The sequence below is a fragment of the Mus caroli genome, chromosome 5 (genome assembly GCF_900094665.2).
Source record: "Mus caroli chromosome 5, CAROLI_EIJ_v1.1, whole genome shotgun sequence".
Taxonomy (NCBI): Eukaryota; Metazoa; Chordata; class Mammalia; order Rodentia; family Muridae; genus Mus; species Mus caroli.
The window spans coordinates 114,331,663-114,348,099 of NC_034574.1; the positions used below are offsets into that span (position 1 = coordinate 114,331,663).

General features: G+C 48.2%; 1 protein-coding gene across 5 annotated transcripts in view; it reads left to right on the forward strand.

The window, feature by feature from the left end:
* The window catches only part of Hectd4 (HECT domain E3 ubiquitin protein ligase 4), a 152,284-nt gene that overhangs the window by 95,798 nt on the left and 40,049 nt on the right, over positions 1-16,437 (forward strand). For all 5 annotated transcript variants that reach the window (XM_021163286.2, XM_029477883.1, XM_029477884.1 and 2 more), the window contains exons 35-49: positions 154-307; positions 1,451-1,731; positions 1,904-2,093; positions 3,791-3,872; positions 5,196-5,398; positions 6,595-6,730; positions 7,986-8,168; positions 8,781-8,945; positions 9,225-9,394; positions 10,449-10,564; positions 11,662-11,765; positions 14,341-14,502; positions 14,619-14,767; positions 15,329-15,408; positions 15,719-15,882. In XM_021163286.2, coding sequence (XP_021018945.2) covers positions 154-307; positions 1,451-1,731; positions 1,904-2,093; positions 3,791-3,872; positions 5,196-5,398; positions 6,595-6,730; positions 7,986-8,168; positions 8,781-8,945; positions 9,225-9,394; positions 10,449-10,564; positions 11,662-11,765; positions 14,341-14,502; positions 14,619-14,767; positions 15,329-15,408; positions 15,719-15,882 — 2,339 coding nt within the window. The remainder of the gene's footprint in view (positions 1-153; positions 308-1,450; positions 1,732-1,903; positions 2,094-3,790; positions 3,873-5,195; positions 5,399-6,594; positions 6,731-7,985; positions 8,169-8,780; positions 8,946-9,224; positions 9,395-10,448; positions 10,565-11,661; positions 11,766-14,340; positions 14,503-14,618; positions 14,768-15,328; positions 15,409-15,718; positions 15,883-16,437) is intronic.

The window sequence follows — 16,437 nt, forward strand, 5'->3', positions numbered from 1 at the left end:
TGACTGGTTAGTAGAACATTGAAGAAGATAAAATGTGTCCATAGGACGCTTTAATAAAGGCAGGGAGAGTGAGAGGGGGACTTCACCATGCCAACAGTCTGGGGTGCTTCCCTCAGTACTCACTGTTCTTCTGTTCCTCTGTCAACTCTGAAGGTGGCTCCACAGAGGCTGTGCACTCAGGGCTGGCCCGGCAGGTGTCCAGTCTCCTCACCAACCACCTTGCCCGAGCCACCGAATGCTGTGGCAACCAGGCTGCTGGGAACGACGCCCTCCAGGATGTCCTGAGCCTTCTCAATGACCTCTCCAGGTAGGGAAGGCCCGGCAGAGCTGATGAGCAACCTGTTTCCCCCAGTGTTGGGAATAACTTTTGCTTCTGTTGGTTTTTGGAACATCTAAGTTCCTAGACCTTTTAACACACTGGTGCTTGAAGAATATTTGTAGAGAATCTAGTCACTGAAACAGCATCTCTAGTCTGAAAATGTAAGGATTATCTAGAGGAACAATGCACTGTTGCTTGCACTTGGTGGCATCAGCTGCCGGCCTGGCAAGCATTCCACCACACTTGCATTCAAACCTAAATGTCAGCTACTCCGAGAGGGATGTAGAGAATGAGCCAGGCTGGTGAGTTGAATACAGCGTTATGTGCACAGAACCCCAGCCGGTCTCAACACTGTACACTCAGAGCCAGTCAGGACCTGTAATTACTTTGTTCTTTTGCGCTGTATCCTTAAACAGGAATGATTCTCTGTGGGGTTAATTATCCCACATTCCCATGTCATGTACACGACAGTGTGTTCTTTGGCTTTTGCTGGCTCCGTAGGTTTGGCTGTGGCAGGTCACCCATGTTGGGTGTTGTAGCACTGTGTGACAGCTTTGCTCTTGGCACAAGTTTTGAGGGCACAGGCGTGGAATTGCAAAGCTCCTAGTTCAGAGTTCTAGTTTTTGTCCTCTTTGAAATACTGTGAACATGTGAGCTTGAGCTGCCAGAGGTCAGAGAGGATGAGGAGACCCCCCTTCTCTGGTGTTAGGGGTCAGTTTTATGAGCACCTATTAAATATTTGCTGCAGATCATCACTCCCTGCACACAGAGTCTCAGGTCCCTGCCTTCCTCCTTAGGTCTCAGCTCGATGTTAGTCCAGCTTCACAGAGAACACTTACCTCTGATGTCTGCAGTGACCTCAGCAGAGCACCCTTTTCTTTTCTCTTCTTTGCTTTGCTTTGCTTTTCCTTTTCCCTTTCCCTTTCCCTTTCCCTTTCCCTTTCCTTTCCTTTTTTGTTTGTTGTTTTTCGAGACAGGGTTTCTCTGTGTAGCCCTGGCTGTCTTGGAACTCACTCTGTAGACCAGGATGGCCTCGAACTCAGAAATCTACCTGCCTCTGCCTCCCGAGTGCTGGGATTGCAGACGTGCTTCACCAACGCCCCGCTCGCCCTTTTCTTCTTCATCTTTCAGGAGCCACATAGGGAAAGCCATCTTGAGCCAGCCAGCCTGTGTTTCTAAGCTCCTCTCACTACTGCTGGATCAGCGTCCATCCCCAAAGCTGGTATTGATCATTCTTCAATTGTGCCGGGCTGCTTTGCCTTTGATGAGCGTGGAGGACTGTGGGAATGTAGAGCTCCCACCCTGGAGCTACTCCGTCCCCTCCCTGAACAGCGAGCAAGAGGACCCCAGTGACCCTGCCTCCAAGATCGCCTCTCTGCTCTTAGCCAAGCTGGCAGACTATGTGGTCCCAGGTGAGGTGTGCCTGCCCGTTCATCAGGATGGTCTGGGAGTTAAGTCCTGCTTGTGGCCGGGCCCCCAGATGTGTCTGTGTGTTCTGTGATAAAGGAGAGAGATGGGAAAGGGAGGGGAGCCTCACAAATAATTCTGCAGTGTTTCTGAACGGGACTTGATGTTTGCTTTAAGGATGTCAGACGGTTCTCTCTCCAACTGCTTCTGAACCTGACACCACACTGACAAAAACCAGTCCTAAGAATTCCTTAAAAGGAGATAAAGATCCTGGAGAAGAGAGTGAAGCAGTGGATGGCAAGCTCTCCATATTTATCCACAAGCGGGAAGACCAGTCCTCCCATGAGGTCCTCCAGCCACTGCTGAGGTGACTGCAATGACTATGATAGCTGCATGACATCAGAGGCCACCTGTGTCACAGCCACTGTGCCAACCCTATGCTGTGGTCTGCCTTAGTCCTCTTGACAACCCAAGTAGGCACAGGCGGAGTCTGCCACTCCTAACTGCAGGCCCGGGCCTCTCGAACCCCAGTGTGAGCCAGCAGAGGTCTCAAGCATGTGGTGAGCCTCTTGTGTCCTCTGGGGTCCGCAGTGACTTGCTGCAAGAAGGACAGTCAGTGCTTCCCTCTGCAAATTCGGCCATGTCACCTTCTCCTTTCAAAGAGGTGGGGAGGCCTGCTGTATAGCCCAGGGGCACTTAGATGGCAGAGCAGTCTCTTCATACAGTGATCTTTGAGCTCATCCTCGTGGGGTGAGTCCCTTATTTGCCACAATGGCATGTGAAGGCAGGTAGCCTCATCTGAGCATGGTCACGGTAAGTGTTCAGGTACAAGCCGCTGCAGCACTGATATATTGACACTCATTCTGAGGAGAGGGCACTGGATTATTAGGATTGCAAGTTGGGCCTTCCCTGCAGGCCCTGCAGGCCCCACATGCATGCTGTTGTTGAGCCTCCTGACAGACTGGTATAGTGTTCAGAGGTCCTCCTGTATACCAGGGTCCTAGCCACAGCTGACTTCAGGGTCTTGTGTTTGCCCTGTTCTTTTGTTTGTGCTTCATTTTCATGTAGGTGTTTAATATCAGAATTCTTTTGTTTTGTTTTCCAAGACAGGGTTTCTCTGTGTAGCAGCCTTGGCTGTCCTGGAACTCACTCTGTAGACCAGGCTGAGACTCACAGAGATCCGCCTGCCTTTGCCTCCTGAGTGCTAATGTCAGAATTCTTACAAACAGACATCATGGGGCTGGAGACATAGCTTAGAGCACTGCTGTTCTTCCAAAGAGCCAGGGTTCAGTTCCTACGACCTACATGGCAGCTCACAGCTGTCTATAACTCCAATTCCAGTGATCTAAGACCCTCACACATACATGCAGGCAGGCAAAACACCAATGCACATTAAAATAAATCAATAAATCAAAATCATTTAAGAAAACAGCAGAAGCAGGGCAGTGGTGGCGCATGCCTTTAACCCTGTCTTAAAAAAAAAAAAAAAGAAAAAGAAAAGAAAAGGAAAACAACAGACTTTGTTTTAGGTCATAAAATGTCTATAATTATGAAAAAAGTTATTTTTTTTAAAAGGGAGATTTTGTTTTATTTTATCTTTTTTATTGGTTTTTCGAGACAGGGTTTCTCTGAGTAGCCCTGGCTGTCCTGGAACTCATTATGTAAACCAGGCTGGCCTCAAATTCAGAAATCCACCTGCCTCTGCCTCCCAAGTGCTTGGGATTAAAGGCACCACTGTCCGGCCAAAAAAAGGGATATTTTTTAAGAGATGGATTTTAAAAGCTACTTTTAGATCCAGCAAGATGGCTCAGCAATAAAACTCACTGCCACTAAGCCCGGTGACCTGAGTTTTATCTCCAGAACCTACTTGATAGAAGGGGAGAACCGACTCCCATAAGCTGTACTCAGATGTCTGCATCCACAATGCGGTGCATGCACACATGCACACACTAAAGCCAGTTTTAGCGCTATACAGGGCCTGCACATGACTTGGTTACTTGGTGACACAGGCCCCTTGTCACATTCCCCTGCAGTGGCTCACTTTCTCTGCCTTCCTTCTTGCAGTAGCTCAGAAGGTCGGCCCTTTCGACTCGGCACTGGTGCCAACATGGAAAAAGTTGTGAAGATGGATCGAGACATGACCAAGGTAACCACACGGCGGAAAATGACACACACACCTTTGCCACACTTTGGAACTTCCAGAAGAATTCAGGGGGTTTTTGTTTTGTTTTTATTTTTAAGAAATTGCTTTTTAAAAAATTGATTCAGTTGGATTTGTTAGCATGACCTGTAGTCCCAGCTGAACTGAAGCTCAGACTTACTACGTAGCCAAGAGTGATTTCCAAGTTCTGATCCCACTGCCTCCGCTTGCCATGAGCTGGGGTTACAGATGTGTCCCTGGTGTATGCGGTGCTGGGGATGAGGTTACAGAAGTCTTCCTGGTGAATGTGATGTATCCGTGGTGTATGTGGTGCTGGGGACTGAGCCCACAGCCTCACACATACTTGGTAAGCATGTTCCAACTGAGCCACATTCCTCAGAAAAGGACTCAGATTCCACCTACGATTTCTTCTTAGCCCTTTAAAGAAAGGTTTATAGTCTTAAAATCATTTGGAAATTAAAAGGGTGAAAGGCTGCTAAGAGAATAACACTCAAGAATTACCAAGGCTGAGGGTGTGGCTCGGTTGGCAGAGCACTTGCCCTGCATTTAATCCCCAGCATTTTATAAACCAAGAGTGGTGACATGTACCCATGGTCCCCATGCTGGAGAGGTTAAGGAGGTAAGAGAATCCGAAGTCAAGGTTTTCCACCACTATATCTCAGTCTGAAACTAACCTTACTCTAAAACAACAGACAAAAGGAATTATAGACAGAAGATCATAAAGGTATAAAATATGTTCATATTCACAACTCATTAAAGGAATAAAAGCAACAGTGATGAACAGCTTTTTAAACCTGCATTTTCACAATCAGGTGTGGTTATCAGAGATGTAGTACTCATTAGTATCAAGTGTGGGTGAATGCACATCTCAAAGTCCAGGGTGAAATACACGGTGGATGTGTGCGCCTTTTATCCCAGCACTCAGGAGGCAGATGCAGGCGAGCTCAGAGTTCCTGGTTCACCAGGGCTACATAGTGAGGTCACAGCATGTTCTTTGAAAACCAAGCAGAACATTATGTATCTAAAAATAAGGGATAGCTAAAGACATTAACACACTTGACTAATGAGATGCCAGGCATCTAGAAGCAAAGTCTAAAACCAGTTCAGCAGATTGTGATCTGTGTGTAGAGTCGGACAATGTAATCACAAAAGTTGCTGTTTACAAGGATGAAATCTACAGAATTCAGAGTGTAGGGAAATTGTAACGTGTGCATGTTTTATGTGGTTTATGGGGATGGGGGAGAGATCTGAGAGGGTCTGAGCTGGAAGAATGAATGAGCAATGCAGGTGTCTTCAACCCAACCCCAGGGTGGCTGCTGTGAAGTGATCACAGAAGAGGCCTCAGCCGCCCTCAGGAAAGCAACCAAGTGGGCACAGTCGGGCCTCATTGTCAGTGTCGGGCCACCAGTGGAATCCATCAACCCAGAGACTGTGAGTGGGCTGTCTACAGGTGACAAGAAGAAAACTGCCCAAACCTCCATCTGCCGAGAAAGAAACTCTGAACTGGCCAGGTGAGTCTCTCAGGGTGCTCCCCTGGTGGTGCTCTGCCAGACACACTGCAGAATGGTTTGTTAGTAGGATTTGAATCTATACCATCTCTTGACCTGCTGAAAATAAGGAGAAGGGGCAAGAACTACTCAGTGTTGTAGAGGCTGCTCCCAAACACTGCCTAGGACTGTTCCAGGGGAGAGCCTCAGAGGCAGTGCTGAGGCTGAGTGGGAGCCTAGGGAGTTGCTCCCAGCCAAGAGAACACGGAAGCTAAAGGGGCCTTCTGATGTCAGTGAGCTGCTTGCACATAGTGTTTGCTTCTCCAGTCTCTTACCCAGGGGTAGAGTCAAGGGCAGTGTTGCCTGGACGGAGCTTATGGTGCTGTGCACCTGCAGGGAGTAACAGCTGCAATCTGTGACTGATCCCCAAGGTTTCTGTGCTAAGACCCTTGGGGTCCATTGTTCCAGGGTGTGCTAGTGAGCATTCCCTAACTTATTTAGCTCTGGAGTGGAGGGTCAGGGGACTGCATTGTCCCAGTTTTGACTGTATCATACCATTACAGATCCTGTGCATGAGCAAAGTGACCATGTAGGAGCACAAGAGAGTTGACGGAGCCAACTCAGGCTTTTATAGAGCCCTCCTGAAACTAACCCTTGCCAAGCCAAGTCCCAGTGATTCACAGACCTCCAACCTTCCCCAGGTCTCACTGGCTCTGTTAGTGCCATCCCAGGAACACACTTGAATCACTGTGGATCCTTGGGAGACAAATGATACTTAGATCATAGCACAGAGAATTCTTCACATACCACACAAAAAAAAAAAAAAAAAAAAGAAAAGAAAATTTAGGAAGTGGTTTCTTCCTGGTGTTCATTTTGCTTGTCATTTGTTAGTCAACAAGTTCTGTTTGTCATGTGTAAACCATGCATTGTGTAAACAAGAAATCTTTCCATCCTACATTAACTCTGAAACCACTTTTCTATAACACTCCCCCTTAAAACTCTCCCTCCTCACACACACACGCACACAAACACACACAAGGTTTCTCTGTGTAGCCCTGGCTATCCTGAAATTCACTCTATACACCAGGCTGGCCTTGAAGATCCACCAGTCTCTACCTCCCCACGTGCTGGGATTACAGGCGTGTGCCACTATGCCCAGCCTTTTTCTGTACTTTTAACTATCACTGAGCACTGAAAGGTTTCTGTGTTCACACTTGCAGAACTGACCCCGTGCGACCCTTCATCAGTGGACATGTGGCAAACAGCATGGCTGCAGAAGTGATCGCCTTGCTTCACAGCCTGCTAATGGCGCCAGAATCTAATGCTGCTCAAATATGGACCACAACGGCAGAAAAGGTTAGCAAGGGGCTTCTGCTCATCCGTGGGAGCGAGAATGAAGCAGCATGAGAGTCATGCATGACGGGGCCATCCAGGAGAGAGCGCTCCCAAGTTAGCCAGACACAGCTACTACACTCCTAAGTCTCCCCTGCCCTACTGGGGCTGACTTTGCAGAGAGACCTGGCAGCCCTTGTTTGTTTTTGTTTGCCTCAGACTGGTACTGATGTAATGATGTTATGTATTCTTGACTTATTGGCCATGGTCATTCTGGCCATGGTCAGAGCCCTAAGGAGGCCTCTGCAATTGCACTGCTGAGGGCTCTGGCTTGCATTGCTCTGTCACACAATGGTCTAGGTGCCTGAGCATCAGCTCTATAATAACCAGTTCCACCTTTTTTTTTTTTGAGACAGGGTTTCTCTGTATAGCCTTGGCTGTCCTGGCACTCACTTTGTAGACCAGGCTGGCCTCGAACTCAGAAATCCGCCTGCCTCTGCCTCCCGAGTGCTGCAATTAAAGGCGTATGCCGCCATACCCGGCCTAGTTCCCCTGAAGCATGCCCTGGAGCTGAACACTGGAATGCAGACAGTGGGGATAGTTTCCCTTGGGTGAATGCCTGCTTGATTTTAGTTGGTAACACAGTGATAGCTTCTCCCGTATTATAAAGTTGTATACTCCTAGCTCTGTCTGATACCATGGTACCCATCACTGGCTACACTGGTAGCTTTTGTCTCTTCTATATCCAGAGTTTCTGTGATAGCTGGGCCCTAGGGCACTGTTAGTCATTTCATTAGTCTTGGGACCAGTAGCCAATTTCCAAAGCTTTAACTCCCAATGCTTGCCCCACTCCATCCTCTCTCTCGTTTGTTTGTTTGTTTGTTTGTTTGTTTGTTTTTGAGACAGGGTTTCTCTATGTAGTCCTAGCTGTCCTGGAACTCACTCTGTAGACCAGGCTGGCCTTGAACCCAGAAATCTACCTGCCTCTGCCTCCCAAGTGCTGGGATTAAAGGTGTGCGCCAACACCACCTGGCCTTCGCTCTCTCTTTTTAAGATTTATTTTATCTTACGTGTGACTGTTTTGCCTATATATATGTATGTGCATACCTGATGCTTGTGGAAGTCAGAAGAGATTGTCAGATCCCTCACTAGAGTTACAAATGATTGTGAACCAGCATGTGGGTGCTGGGAACCAAACCCAGATCCTCAGTGAGAGCAGCAACTGCTCTTAGCGACTGAGCCATCTCTGCAGGCCTGCCATCCTCCTCCTCACCCACAGGTTCTGTCTCGAGCATTGATGTACATTCCACAACTAGGGAAGTATGCAGAAAGCATCCTGGAGAATGGGAGCAGCAGTGGCAGGAAACTCGCCAAGCTTCAGAGGATTGCACGCCAGGCAGTTGCCGCCCTCTGTGCACTCGGAGGCTTTAAAGAGACAATCAAGATAGGCTCCGAGGTCCAGGTAACCCACCGCTGCTTTCCCTGGGAATTGCTATTACCCTCCCCCAAACACTCACCACAGCTAACCAGTGCTTCCACTGTCGTTTACCCAGAAGGGCAGCAAGCCTTGTTCCTTCAAACTCAGGAATAAAAATCAGAACTTGCTGAGTTTCTGTCGACATCATTCTGTACATTGCTCAAATGCTAAGGCAGTGCTGTCTAATGTTACCTATGGGACTCATGTCCTAGGTATTGTTACTGCTGAAAGCTTGGGATGACAGCATGTCTCGTTGTTGAGCGTTGTGGGCTTGTGGGTTTTTTGTTTTTTTCAAAGATTTATTTTATGTATGTGGACAGTGTCGCTCTCTTCTGACAACACCAGAAGAGGGCATCAGATCTCATTACAGATGGTTGTGAGCCACCATGTGACTGCTAGGAGTTGAACTCAGGACCTCTGGAAGAACAGTCATTGCTCTTAACCACTGAGCCATCTCTCCAACCCTTAGACTTGTCTTTGGCTTAGCTCCACACCAGAATCAGTGGTTACTATAGCTGCCAAGCCCTCCCTCTTGTCCTGTTAGATAGCTGTGCTCACTTGATCCTGGCAGGTGGTACTAATAATCTCTGTCACCAGGTTTTAGGTAGAGGAATATCAGGAAGCATTGGAGTTGTGGCTTCTATCAATGAACAGGAAGGTATAGCTACAGTCCGGTTCCCTCCTGTAGACTGCCGAAGGACGTCACAAGCGGCAGACACACTGACTATTCCGTTGTCTAGACTTTGTGTTCCAAGGTCAGAGGTAAGGCAATGCTTGTGCAGATGCTGACTCTGGCTGTGGGTGGGCAAAGGCGGTAGAGAAGTGAGGGGCTTCACTTTCACCTGGGATACCAGCTGTAATGGGTTTCACAGTGACGATGGTAGGAAATTTTTCATCTAGATGTTAGCTAGGAATATTCCACAGTATATGCTATTTTTGGTTGTTTTGGTCTGGTTTCTGATATTCTTTGGTGGTTCTGGTCACATACTGATAATGCCTTTGTTTCCTGTGCCTTTGCCTTGGCCTGCCCGTCTGCTGCAGGCACTGCCTCTTCATAAGCTGTCCATTACTGAGAAGGTAGTCCAGGCAGTGCAGTCCATGCTGCTCCCTCAGGAAGGAAGCCTCTCTATCCACACCTCTCTTCCTGCAACAGGAGATGGCTCAGCACCTGTCATGGCAGTTGTCCGGCTTCTGGCTGAAATCAGAACCAGGTAAGTTGGCCTGGCCTTAGTGGGTCCATGGCCCGAAGCTCATGTCATCTAAGTAACAGGCACTGTAGTTACGCGCCACCTACTGCAGCTTTCATTCCCAGGTCTTCCACCTCTGATTGCATCCTAATACCGTAGTTCAGAGGAAGGCTGAGCTGTTCGTTCACCTGGGAGAGGCAGCTGCTACAGTGTGCTATGCTGTCACGCTCACACTGGCTGTGCACTGACTGCTCTGCTAAAAGAACCTGATTGACAGCAGGAATTACATGGCCACTTTTTCAAGGAACTCAGTTCCATCACTTTCCAATCTAGTGATAGGATAATGCGGGAGTTATATCGGGGTAGTGTCAGAGAGATGTCTGCCTACACATTCGTTCACGCTCCACTAAAGAAGAGGAACAGGGTTCTACTGCAGAGATGTTTCAGGTATATGCTGCCCTACCTGAGAGACATCAGATGTAGGTTTTCTGTATCTGGGTCTGGTCTTCTATAGCTCTTTCATTGCTCACAAGGCATAGGGAGGCAGACCCCATACTTTGTGTCTCTTAGTGGGAACAGCATTGCAGCAGTGACTGGGCAAAGGCAGAAGGCTTCTTAGACATCTCCTGGTGTCTGTGGGGAGTGGTCACAGAGCCATCCTTAAATTCAGAACCTGCGGCTGCTCACATCTGTATATGGAGTGGCACAGCACAGGTGTGGCGCCCGCAAGTACTCCAGCCTTGTCAGATGTCCCTGGTTTTCTGAGCTTCCTTGTGCGGTGCCGATGCTGTGGAAGGACTGCAGTGCCAGCAGTGTTGTTTGGGGACAGTGGCCAGCAAGGAATGTCCATATACATTTACTATGGGAGAAGCTTTTCCAGATATTTTAAGTTTGGAGGGTCAGATCCATAGGTCCAGTCCCCATGGGTGTGGAGGGCCAACTATATATCTCAAAGCCAGTCTGCTGGGAAAAAAAAAAGAAATAGAAGTGACAAATTTGATTGGAGTGTTTTCACAGTTGATGTCTTAAAGAATGAGCATTGATGACTCTGAAATATTGTGAATCTTTTGGCATTAAGAGCATGCCTGGTCATGGCACAGCTTTTAGAAGACAGCCTGTTTTGTGAAGAGTTCATACAGCAGTGTCCAGCAGCTGTGGAAGTTCTGAACCTCGTAGCCCAGGAGTGCAGTGCAGGTGAGTGCCAGCGAGCCACTGTGCGGAGTCTCAGGGACTGTCCACATTCATCCCATGCTAATCTCAATGACGGTGCTCCTCACAGCTGCCCCCCACCCCCATACACACACATACAGGGCCTTCAGCCTTTGTGTAAGGTCCAGGGCCATGTTCCCATGAATGTGCATTCTGACTGTGGGTTGGGGACATTTGGGGTCTAAGTGCAGGCTTTGTATTGGTGTCCTTCTTCAGGACAGCCTGCATTTATGTAACTGCAGCAGGTCTGGAACTTGTGATTTCGACCAGGGTCGCCTCATACCTCGGTTCCATCTGCCTAAATGCTAGGATTAAAGGCAGTACCGCATGCCCAGGCAACATTAATATTTAAAATCAGTTTAGATTTTTACATGCAATGGCCTTCACTTGGCATGAGTGGGGCATGCCAGCAATCCTATAACTATGGAGTTTGGGGCAGGAGGGTCAGAACTTCCAGGCCAACTAGAGCTAAATTGTGACTTTTAGGCCAGCCTTAACTATACACAAAGGCCCTATTTAAAAAAAAAAAATAGGGGCTGGAGAGATGGCTCAGCATTTAAGAGCACTAATTGGTCTTCTGTAGGTTCTGAGTTCAAATCCCAGCAACCACATGGTGGCTTACAACCATCTGTTATGAGACCTGATGCCCTCTTCTGGTGTGTCTGAAGACAGCTACAGTGTACTCTATAATTAAATACATCTTGAAAAAAATTAAAAAATGAAATAAGAGAGTGGGTCTCCATTTCTGAGATGATAAGAATCATAAGTATCATTGCTAAGTGTTTGTCTTATGCCTGAGGCTTGTGTACGGGCTTCGCTTAAATAGACAATCTCACCCTCAAATCCCTTGTGAGCCTAGGTGCTCCCAGTGCTCTGGGTTGGGGTTGGAGGCCGTGGGGAACCCCAGGCTACCCTACTTCAGGCTTGTTACCCAGTGAGCCTAGCTGTTGAGCTTTGTGAGGAGACAGAAGGCTCAAGGTGGTTCCTCTTGTGTAAGGAAGAATGTAAGAGGTCTGTGTGTAATGTTGTCATTTGGTGCCACTCCTGGAAGCTGTTCTGTGACTTGCTGTGTCCCTGCACAGGAGAGCGGCTGGCAGTTGTAGAGATGCAGTGTGAGAGGCTCAGGATGCTCTACAGGGACTGCGCTCGGCCCCCTCCACCTCCGCTGCAGGCTGACCGGAGACAGGTGAGACACTTGTGCCTTCCTACAGGCTGTGACTCTGCTGCTGAAGAAAGGCAGGCAGAGGGGTATGACATTAGAAAGAGCACCTGGGGCTGCCTGTACTCTGAGTGGAGTTTCTGTCTAGAAGGAGCATGTGCAGACCTTTGGTAGCTACACTGTCACCTTTGGGTGTCCAAGAATCCTGAACTGACATTTTGAATGTTGAAACATCATACTATGCAGCCGAATTTATTAACATCTTTGAAGTCTGAATAAATAAAAAGACAGCTTTAAGCAAAAGTTAGGGAACTGGAGAGATGGTAAAGTGTTTGGGCTTCCCAGCCCCGGGCATGGAGATGTGCCCCTGTGACCCCAGTGCTGCGGCATCAGGAACAGCAGAACCCCTGGGGCTCCCTGGTCAGCAAGTCAAGCCAAATCAATGAAAGACTGTGTCTCACAAACAAAGTAACTGGTGGGGAGAGACACCCGGTGCTTCTATGTGGATGTATGTAAAACATACAACACTAAAAATGTTACATATGTGTATTAGACTGTAATACTCTAATAAACTGTGACTGAGTAATAGCAAATGTGAAAAAATTGCCACATTTATGTTTGTAGCAGCTTTAGTCACAATACTCAAAAGTGAAAACTGGCTCATCAACTATTGAATGAATTAGCAAAATAAGATAATATCCAAGCCCTGAGTCATGACATAACCACATACAGGCCACCGCATGGTCCCACAGGTTTCCAGATTCCACTTATGTGTATAGAAAACCCAGAGAAGAAGCATCCGGTTGCTGTAACAGGCTGGAGGAGGAGAGAAGTGAGTGAGCGGCTAGACCTTAGTTTCTGCTGAGTGTGTAACTGCTTACAGCAAGGGAACACACGCTCTAGACCAGAGTGTGGGGTGGCTGCTCAACTCCACGAGCATGTCAAGAGGCAGGCATGTGCAGCTTGACCTGGCAGACTGTATGTTGTGAGAGGCAGGGGTGTGCAGCTCGACATGGCAGACTGTATGTGTGAGAGGCAGGGCTGTGCAGCTCGACCTGGCAGACTGTATGTGTGAGGCAGGGCTGTGCAGCTCGACCTGGCAGACTGTATGTGTGAGAGGCAGGGCTGTGCAGCTCGACCTGGCAGACTGTATGTGTGAGAGGCATGTAAATAAATTAGTGCACATAATAAAGCCTGCACCAGTGTCACTTGACATCTAGCCGTCTTTAGTTACCTGGTAAACACATTGAGGTGTGGTTTAAAAGGCAAATGGTTTCTTCCGTCCTTTGTGTTTGTGTGTCGCATCCAGCTCTTTCTTCCCAGCAGAAGTGAATCGTATCAACAGCAGTGTCCACCACATGCTGTGCACACTAACTCTCAAGGCTGCACTGTCAGGCTTGTGACCTCATGATGACCTGGTAGCCATATCCTTTGTTGGCTGCGATGCTTTGTATAGGGTGTGTTGGACTTGGTGAGTGGAGAGAAACTCTCTCATAGGAAAGCCTGACTCTTGAGCAATAAAGCATGAGAAGACAGGGAGACAGACAGCGACCTAATAAAAACACTGTCACCCATCTGAGCATGTCCTCAGATGCAGCTCCTTAAGCACTGAGCTAAGATGGTCCTGTGCATCTGTGCGACTGGGTGAGGATGAGCATGACGAGAGAGAAATGTTGTTTAGAGAGAAAACCAAAGAGCAGCTTCAGGAGCCTGAGAAGTAGCCATGGGAAGATGAGCAGCTGCAGCTCAGGGCTCACCTCCATGGGGCAGGCACAAAGAAGGGGTTGTCTCTCTCTCTCTCCTTCCCTTTCCCTTTCTTTCTTTCTTTCTTTCTTTCTTTCTTTCTTTCTTTCTTTCTTTCTTTCTTTCTTTCTTTCTTTCTTCCTTCCTTCCTTCCTTCCTTCCTTNTCTTTCTTTCTTTCTTTCTTTCTTTCTTTCTTTCTTTCTTTCTTTCTTCCTTCCTTCCTTCCTTCCTTCCTTCCTTCCTTCCTTCCTTCCTTCTTTTTAAAAATAAAAACAAAATAAAAATCAAGTTCTCATTGAGACTTTAAAAAACAAAACAAAACCATAAAGTGTTCATGCTAAGTGTGGTGGTGCACACCTTTAATCCTGAGCATGCAGAAGGCAGAGGCAGAGGTAGGCTGATCTCTGTGAGTTTGGGGCCAGCCTGGTCTGCAGAGTGAGTTCTAGGACAGCCAGGGCTACACAGAGAAACCTTGTCTTGAAAAACCAAAAACCAAAACATAAAGCTTCTCTTAAGATTTATTTTGACTTTTTGTGTCTGGTGTCTCTCCTGCCATGAGCGTGCAGTGTGAGACCAGAAGAGTTCCCAGTGCTCTCGCCCCTGGCCATCTCTGTAGCCCAGAAGACAGACTTGCATCATGTATGATGCTGATGCACAGGGAGGGTGTCATTGAATGAGAAGCCATGAGTAGCAGGTGTAAGACTTTGGAGTCCATTCCCAGCATTATAACAAAAATGCAAAAGAGAAAAGAGAACCCAAATTTTGATCATATAAGATAGAAATTATTTCTTCTCTGAGAGACTAATGAGATTTATCTGCTTTGTTGAGTGGAATCCTCCCTTTTGTCCCCAATTGCAGCCCAAAGAGATCACCTGGAGCCCTTCTCGAGTGTTCCCTCCAGTTCGTGCCTGCATGTTCTCATCTCACCTCACCTCTGTCACCTTCCTGGCTGACCCCAGCGCTGGAGGAGGTCTTCCCCGGGGCACGTTCATCTATGCCACCTCCCCCCTGCCTGTTCAGGTGAGAAGGTTCCTGTCAACCTGCCTTTTTTCATACCTCTGACTGGAAAGAAGCGGCAGGTGCTAGGCCTGGCCACCTGTCCCCTCTGACATCACCCTCTGCTGCCGTCTCTTCAGGCCCCATCTTTCTACTGGGAAATTGAGATTGTTTCCTATGGAGACACTGATGATGACACTGGACCAATCGTCTCATTTGGCTTCGCTACAGAAGCTGAGAAGCGAGATGGGGCATGGACCAATCCAGTGGGCACTTGCCTCTTCCACAAGTAAGGAAAAGTGCTGCCCAGCATGGGTGGGCTCCCTTCATCCCAGCATTCAGGAGGCGGCCAATTGTTGTGAGTTTGAGGGCCACCTGGTCTGTTAGTAAGTTCCAGGCTAGCCAGGGCTGCATAGTGATACCCTTTCATGGATCAGGATTCCAGGGAGAGTGACTTCCTGTAGGTGTTATGGGTATTCAGGGAACCAAAGCGGGGCTGTGCAACTGAGGAAATGTGGAGAGAAAGTGATATTTTCCTCTCTGGTGCTTGTGTTCCTCTCCATGGTTCCTTCCTCGTAGCCCTGCAGCAGGAGCGCGTCTTTCTTCTTCCCATTCCGTTCTGAATTCACATACCATGCTGCTGCTCTGCAGACTGGCGTCTGTTGAGCTGTTATCCTAAAGCAACAGCAGAGTAGCCTCAAGCCAAGTGTGGACCTTGCTAGTTGGAGTCTGTTAGTGTTTGGGAAAGCATTGCTCTTGATTGCAGGGGGTTCCTTCCTTGCCGGCCCCTGCCTTCTCTCCCTCCTTCCCTCCACGAGTCTCAGCCTTGACTCTCTTGTTCTCCTTCCAGCAATGGTCGAGCTGTACACTACAATGGCTCCAGTCTGCTGCAGTGGAAGAGCGTCCGCTTAGATGTCACACTCTCTCCTGGTCAGTGCGGTGGGGCCTTCTTACCCTGCATGCCTCTGTGGGTGCCAGCCTTGGACCTAAATGGTTTGAAGTTAAATAAACTTAGCAATTGGAAATGGGTCATTTGTCATTGAGTAAAAAGTAAACACTTGCCCTTGTCGTCTGAGTTTTATACCACAGCTCTCATATTCTGAAGCCCTTCCCTTAGAGCCTCTATCTTGTAACTCAGGGGACAGATGGGGCTGCTTTTGGCTCTCATCACATAATTGCATATTAGAAGGTCACCTGATAGTAAACTGGGAAAACGTGTGTATCCTGCTCTCTGCTGTAGGTGATGTGGCAGGAATCGGCTGGGAGAGGACCGAGGGGACTCCACCTCCTCCAGGGCAGCCAGCCAAAGGTCGGGTGTACTTCACATACTGCGGGCAGCGCCTCACACCATACCTAGAAGATGTCTCTGGTGGCATGTGGCCTGTGGTTCACATTCAGAAAAAGGCAAGTCACATCGATAGGAGAGAAGAACAAATTGTTTTCAGAAATATATCCTGACCAGAAAGGGAAAGAAAGGGCTTTGGTATAACTATTCCTGCACAGTGATGGGCACAGGCAGCCAGGATGAATGTGCTTCCTTCCTGGTGGACCCTGCAGGCTTGGATCTGTTGAGCTGTGTCCAGGGCTTAGTGTGGACTTGCTCTCACCTCCCCTGAGCCATCCTTCCTTAACAAGGAAAGGAGCACTCCTGAAATGTCTGAAAATAGCTTGTGAGTCACAGAGAATGGCAGATCCTTAGAGAGTTCTCTGGGGAAGACTCAAAAGTTCAGCACTCCTCTTCCCCAGCATCCAACACACACACAGTCACACACACATACACCTACACTCATATGCTCACATACATACATGCATATACACACAGTCTCTCTCTCTCTCTTCCCCCCCCTCTCTCTCTTCCTCTCTGTCTCTCTGTCTCTCTGTCTCTCTCTCTCTTTCTCTCTCTCTCTCTCTCTCTCTCTCTCTCTCTCCTTCTCTTTTGGCTGCCACCTGGTGTGGTCT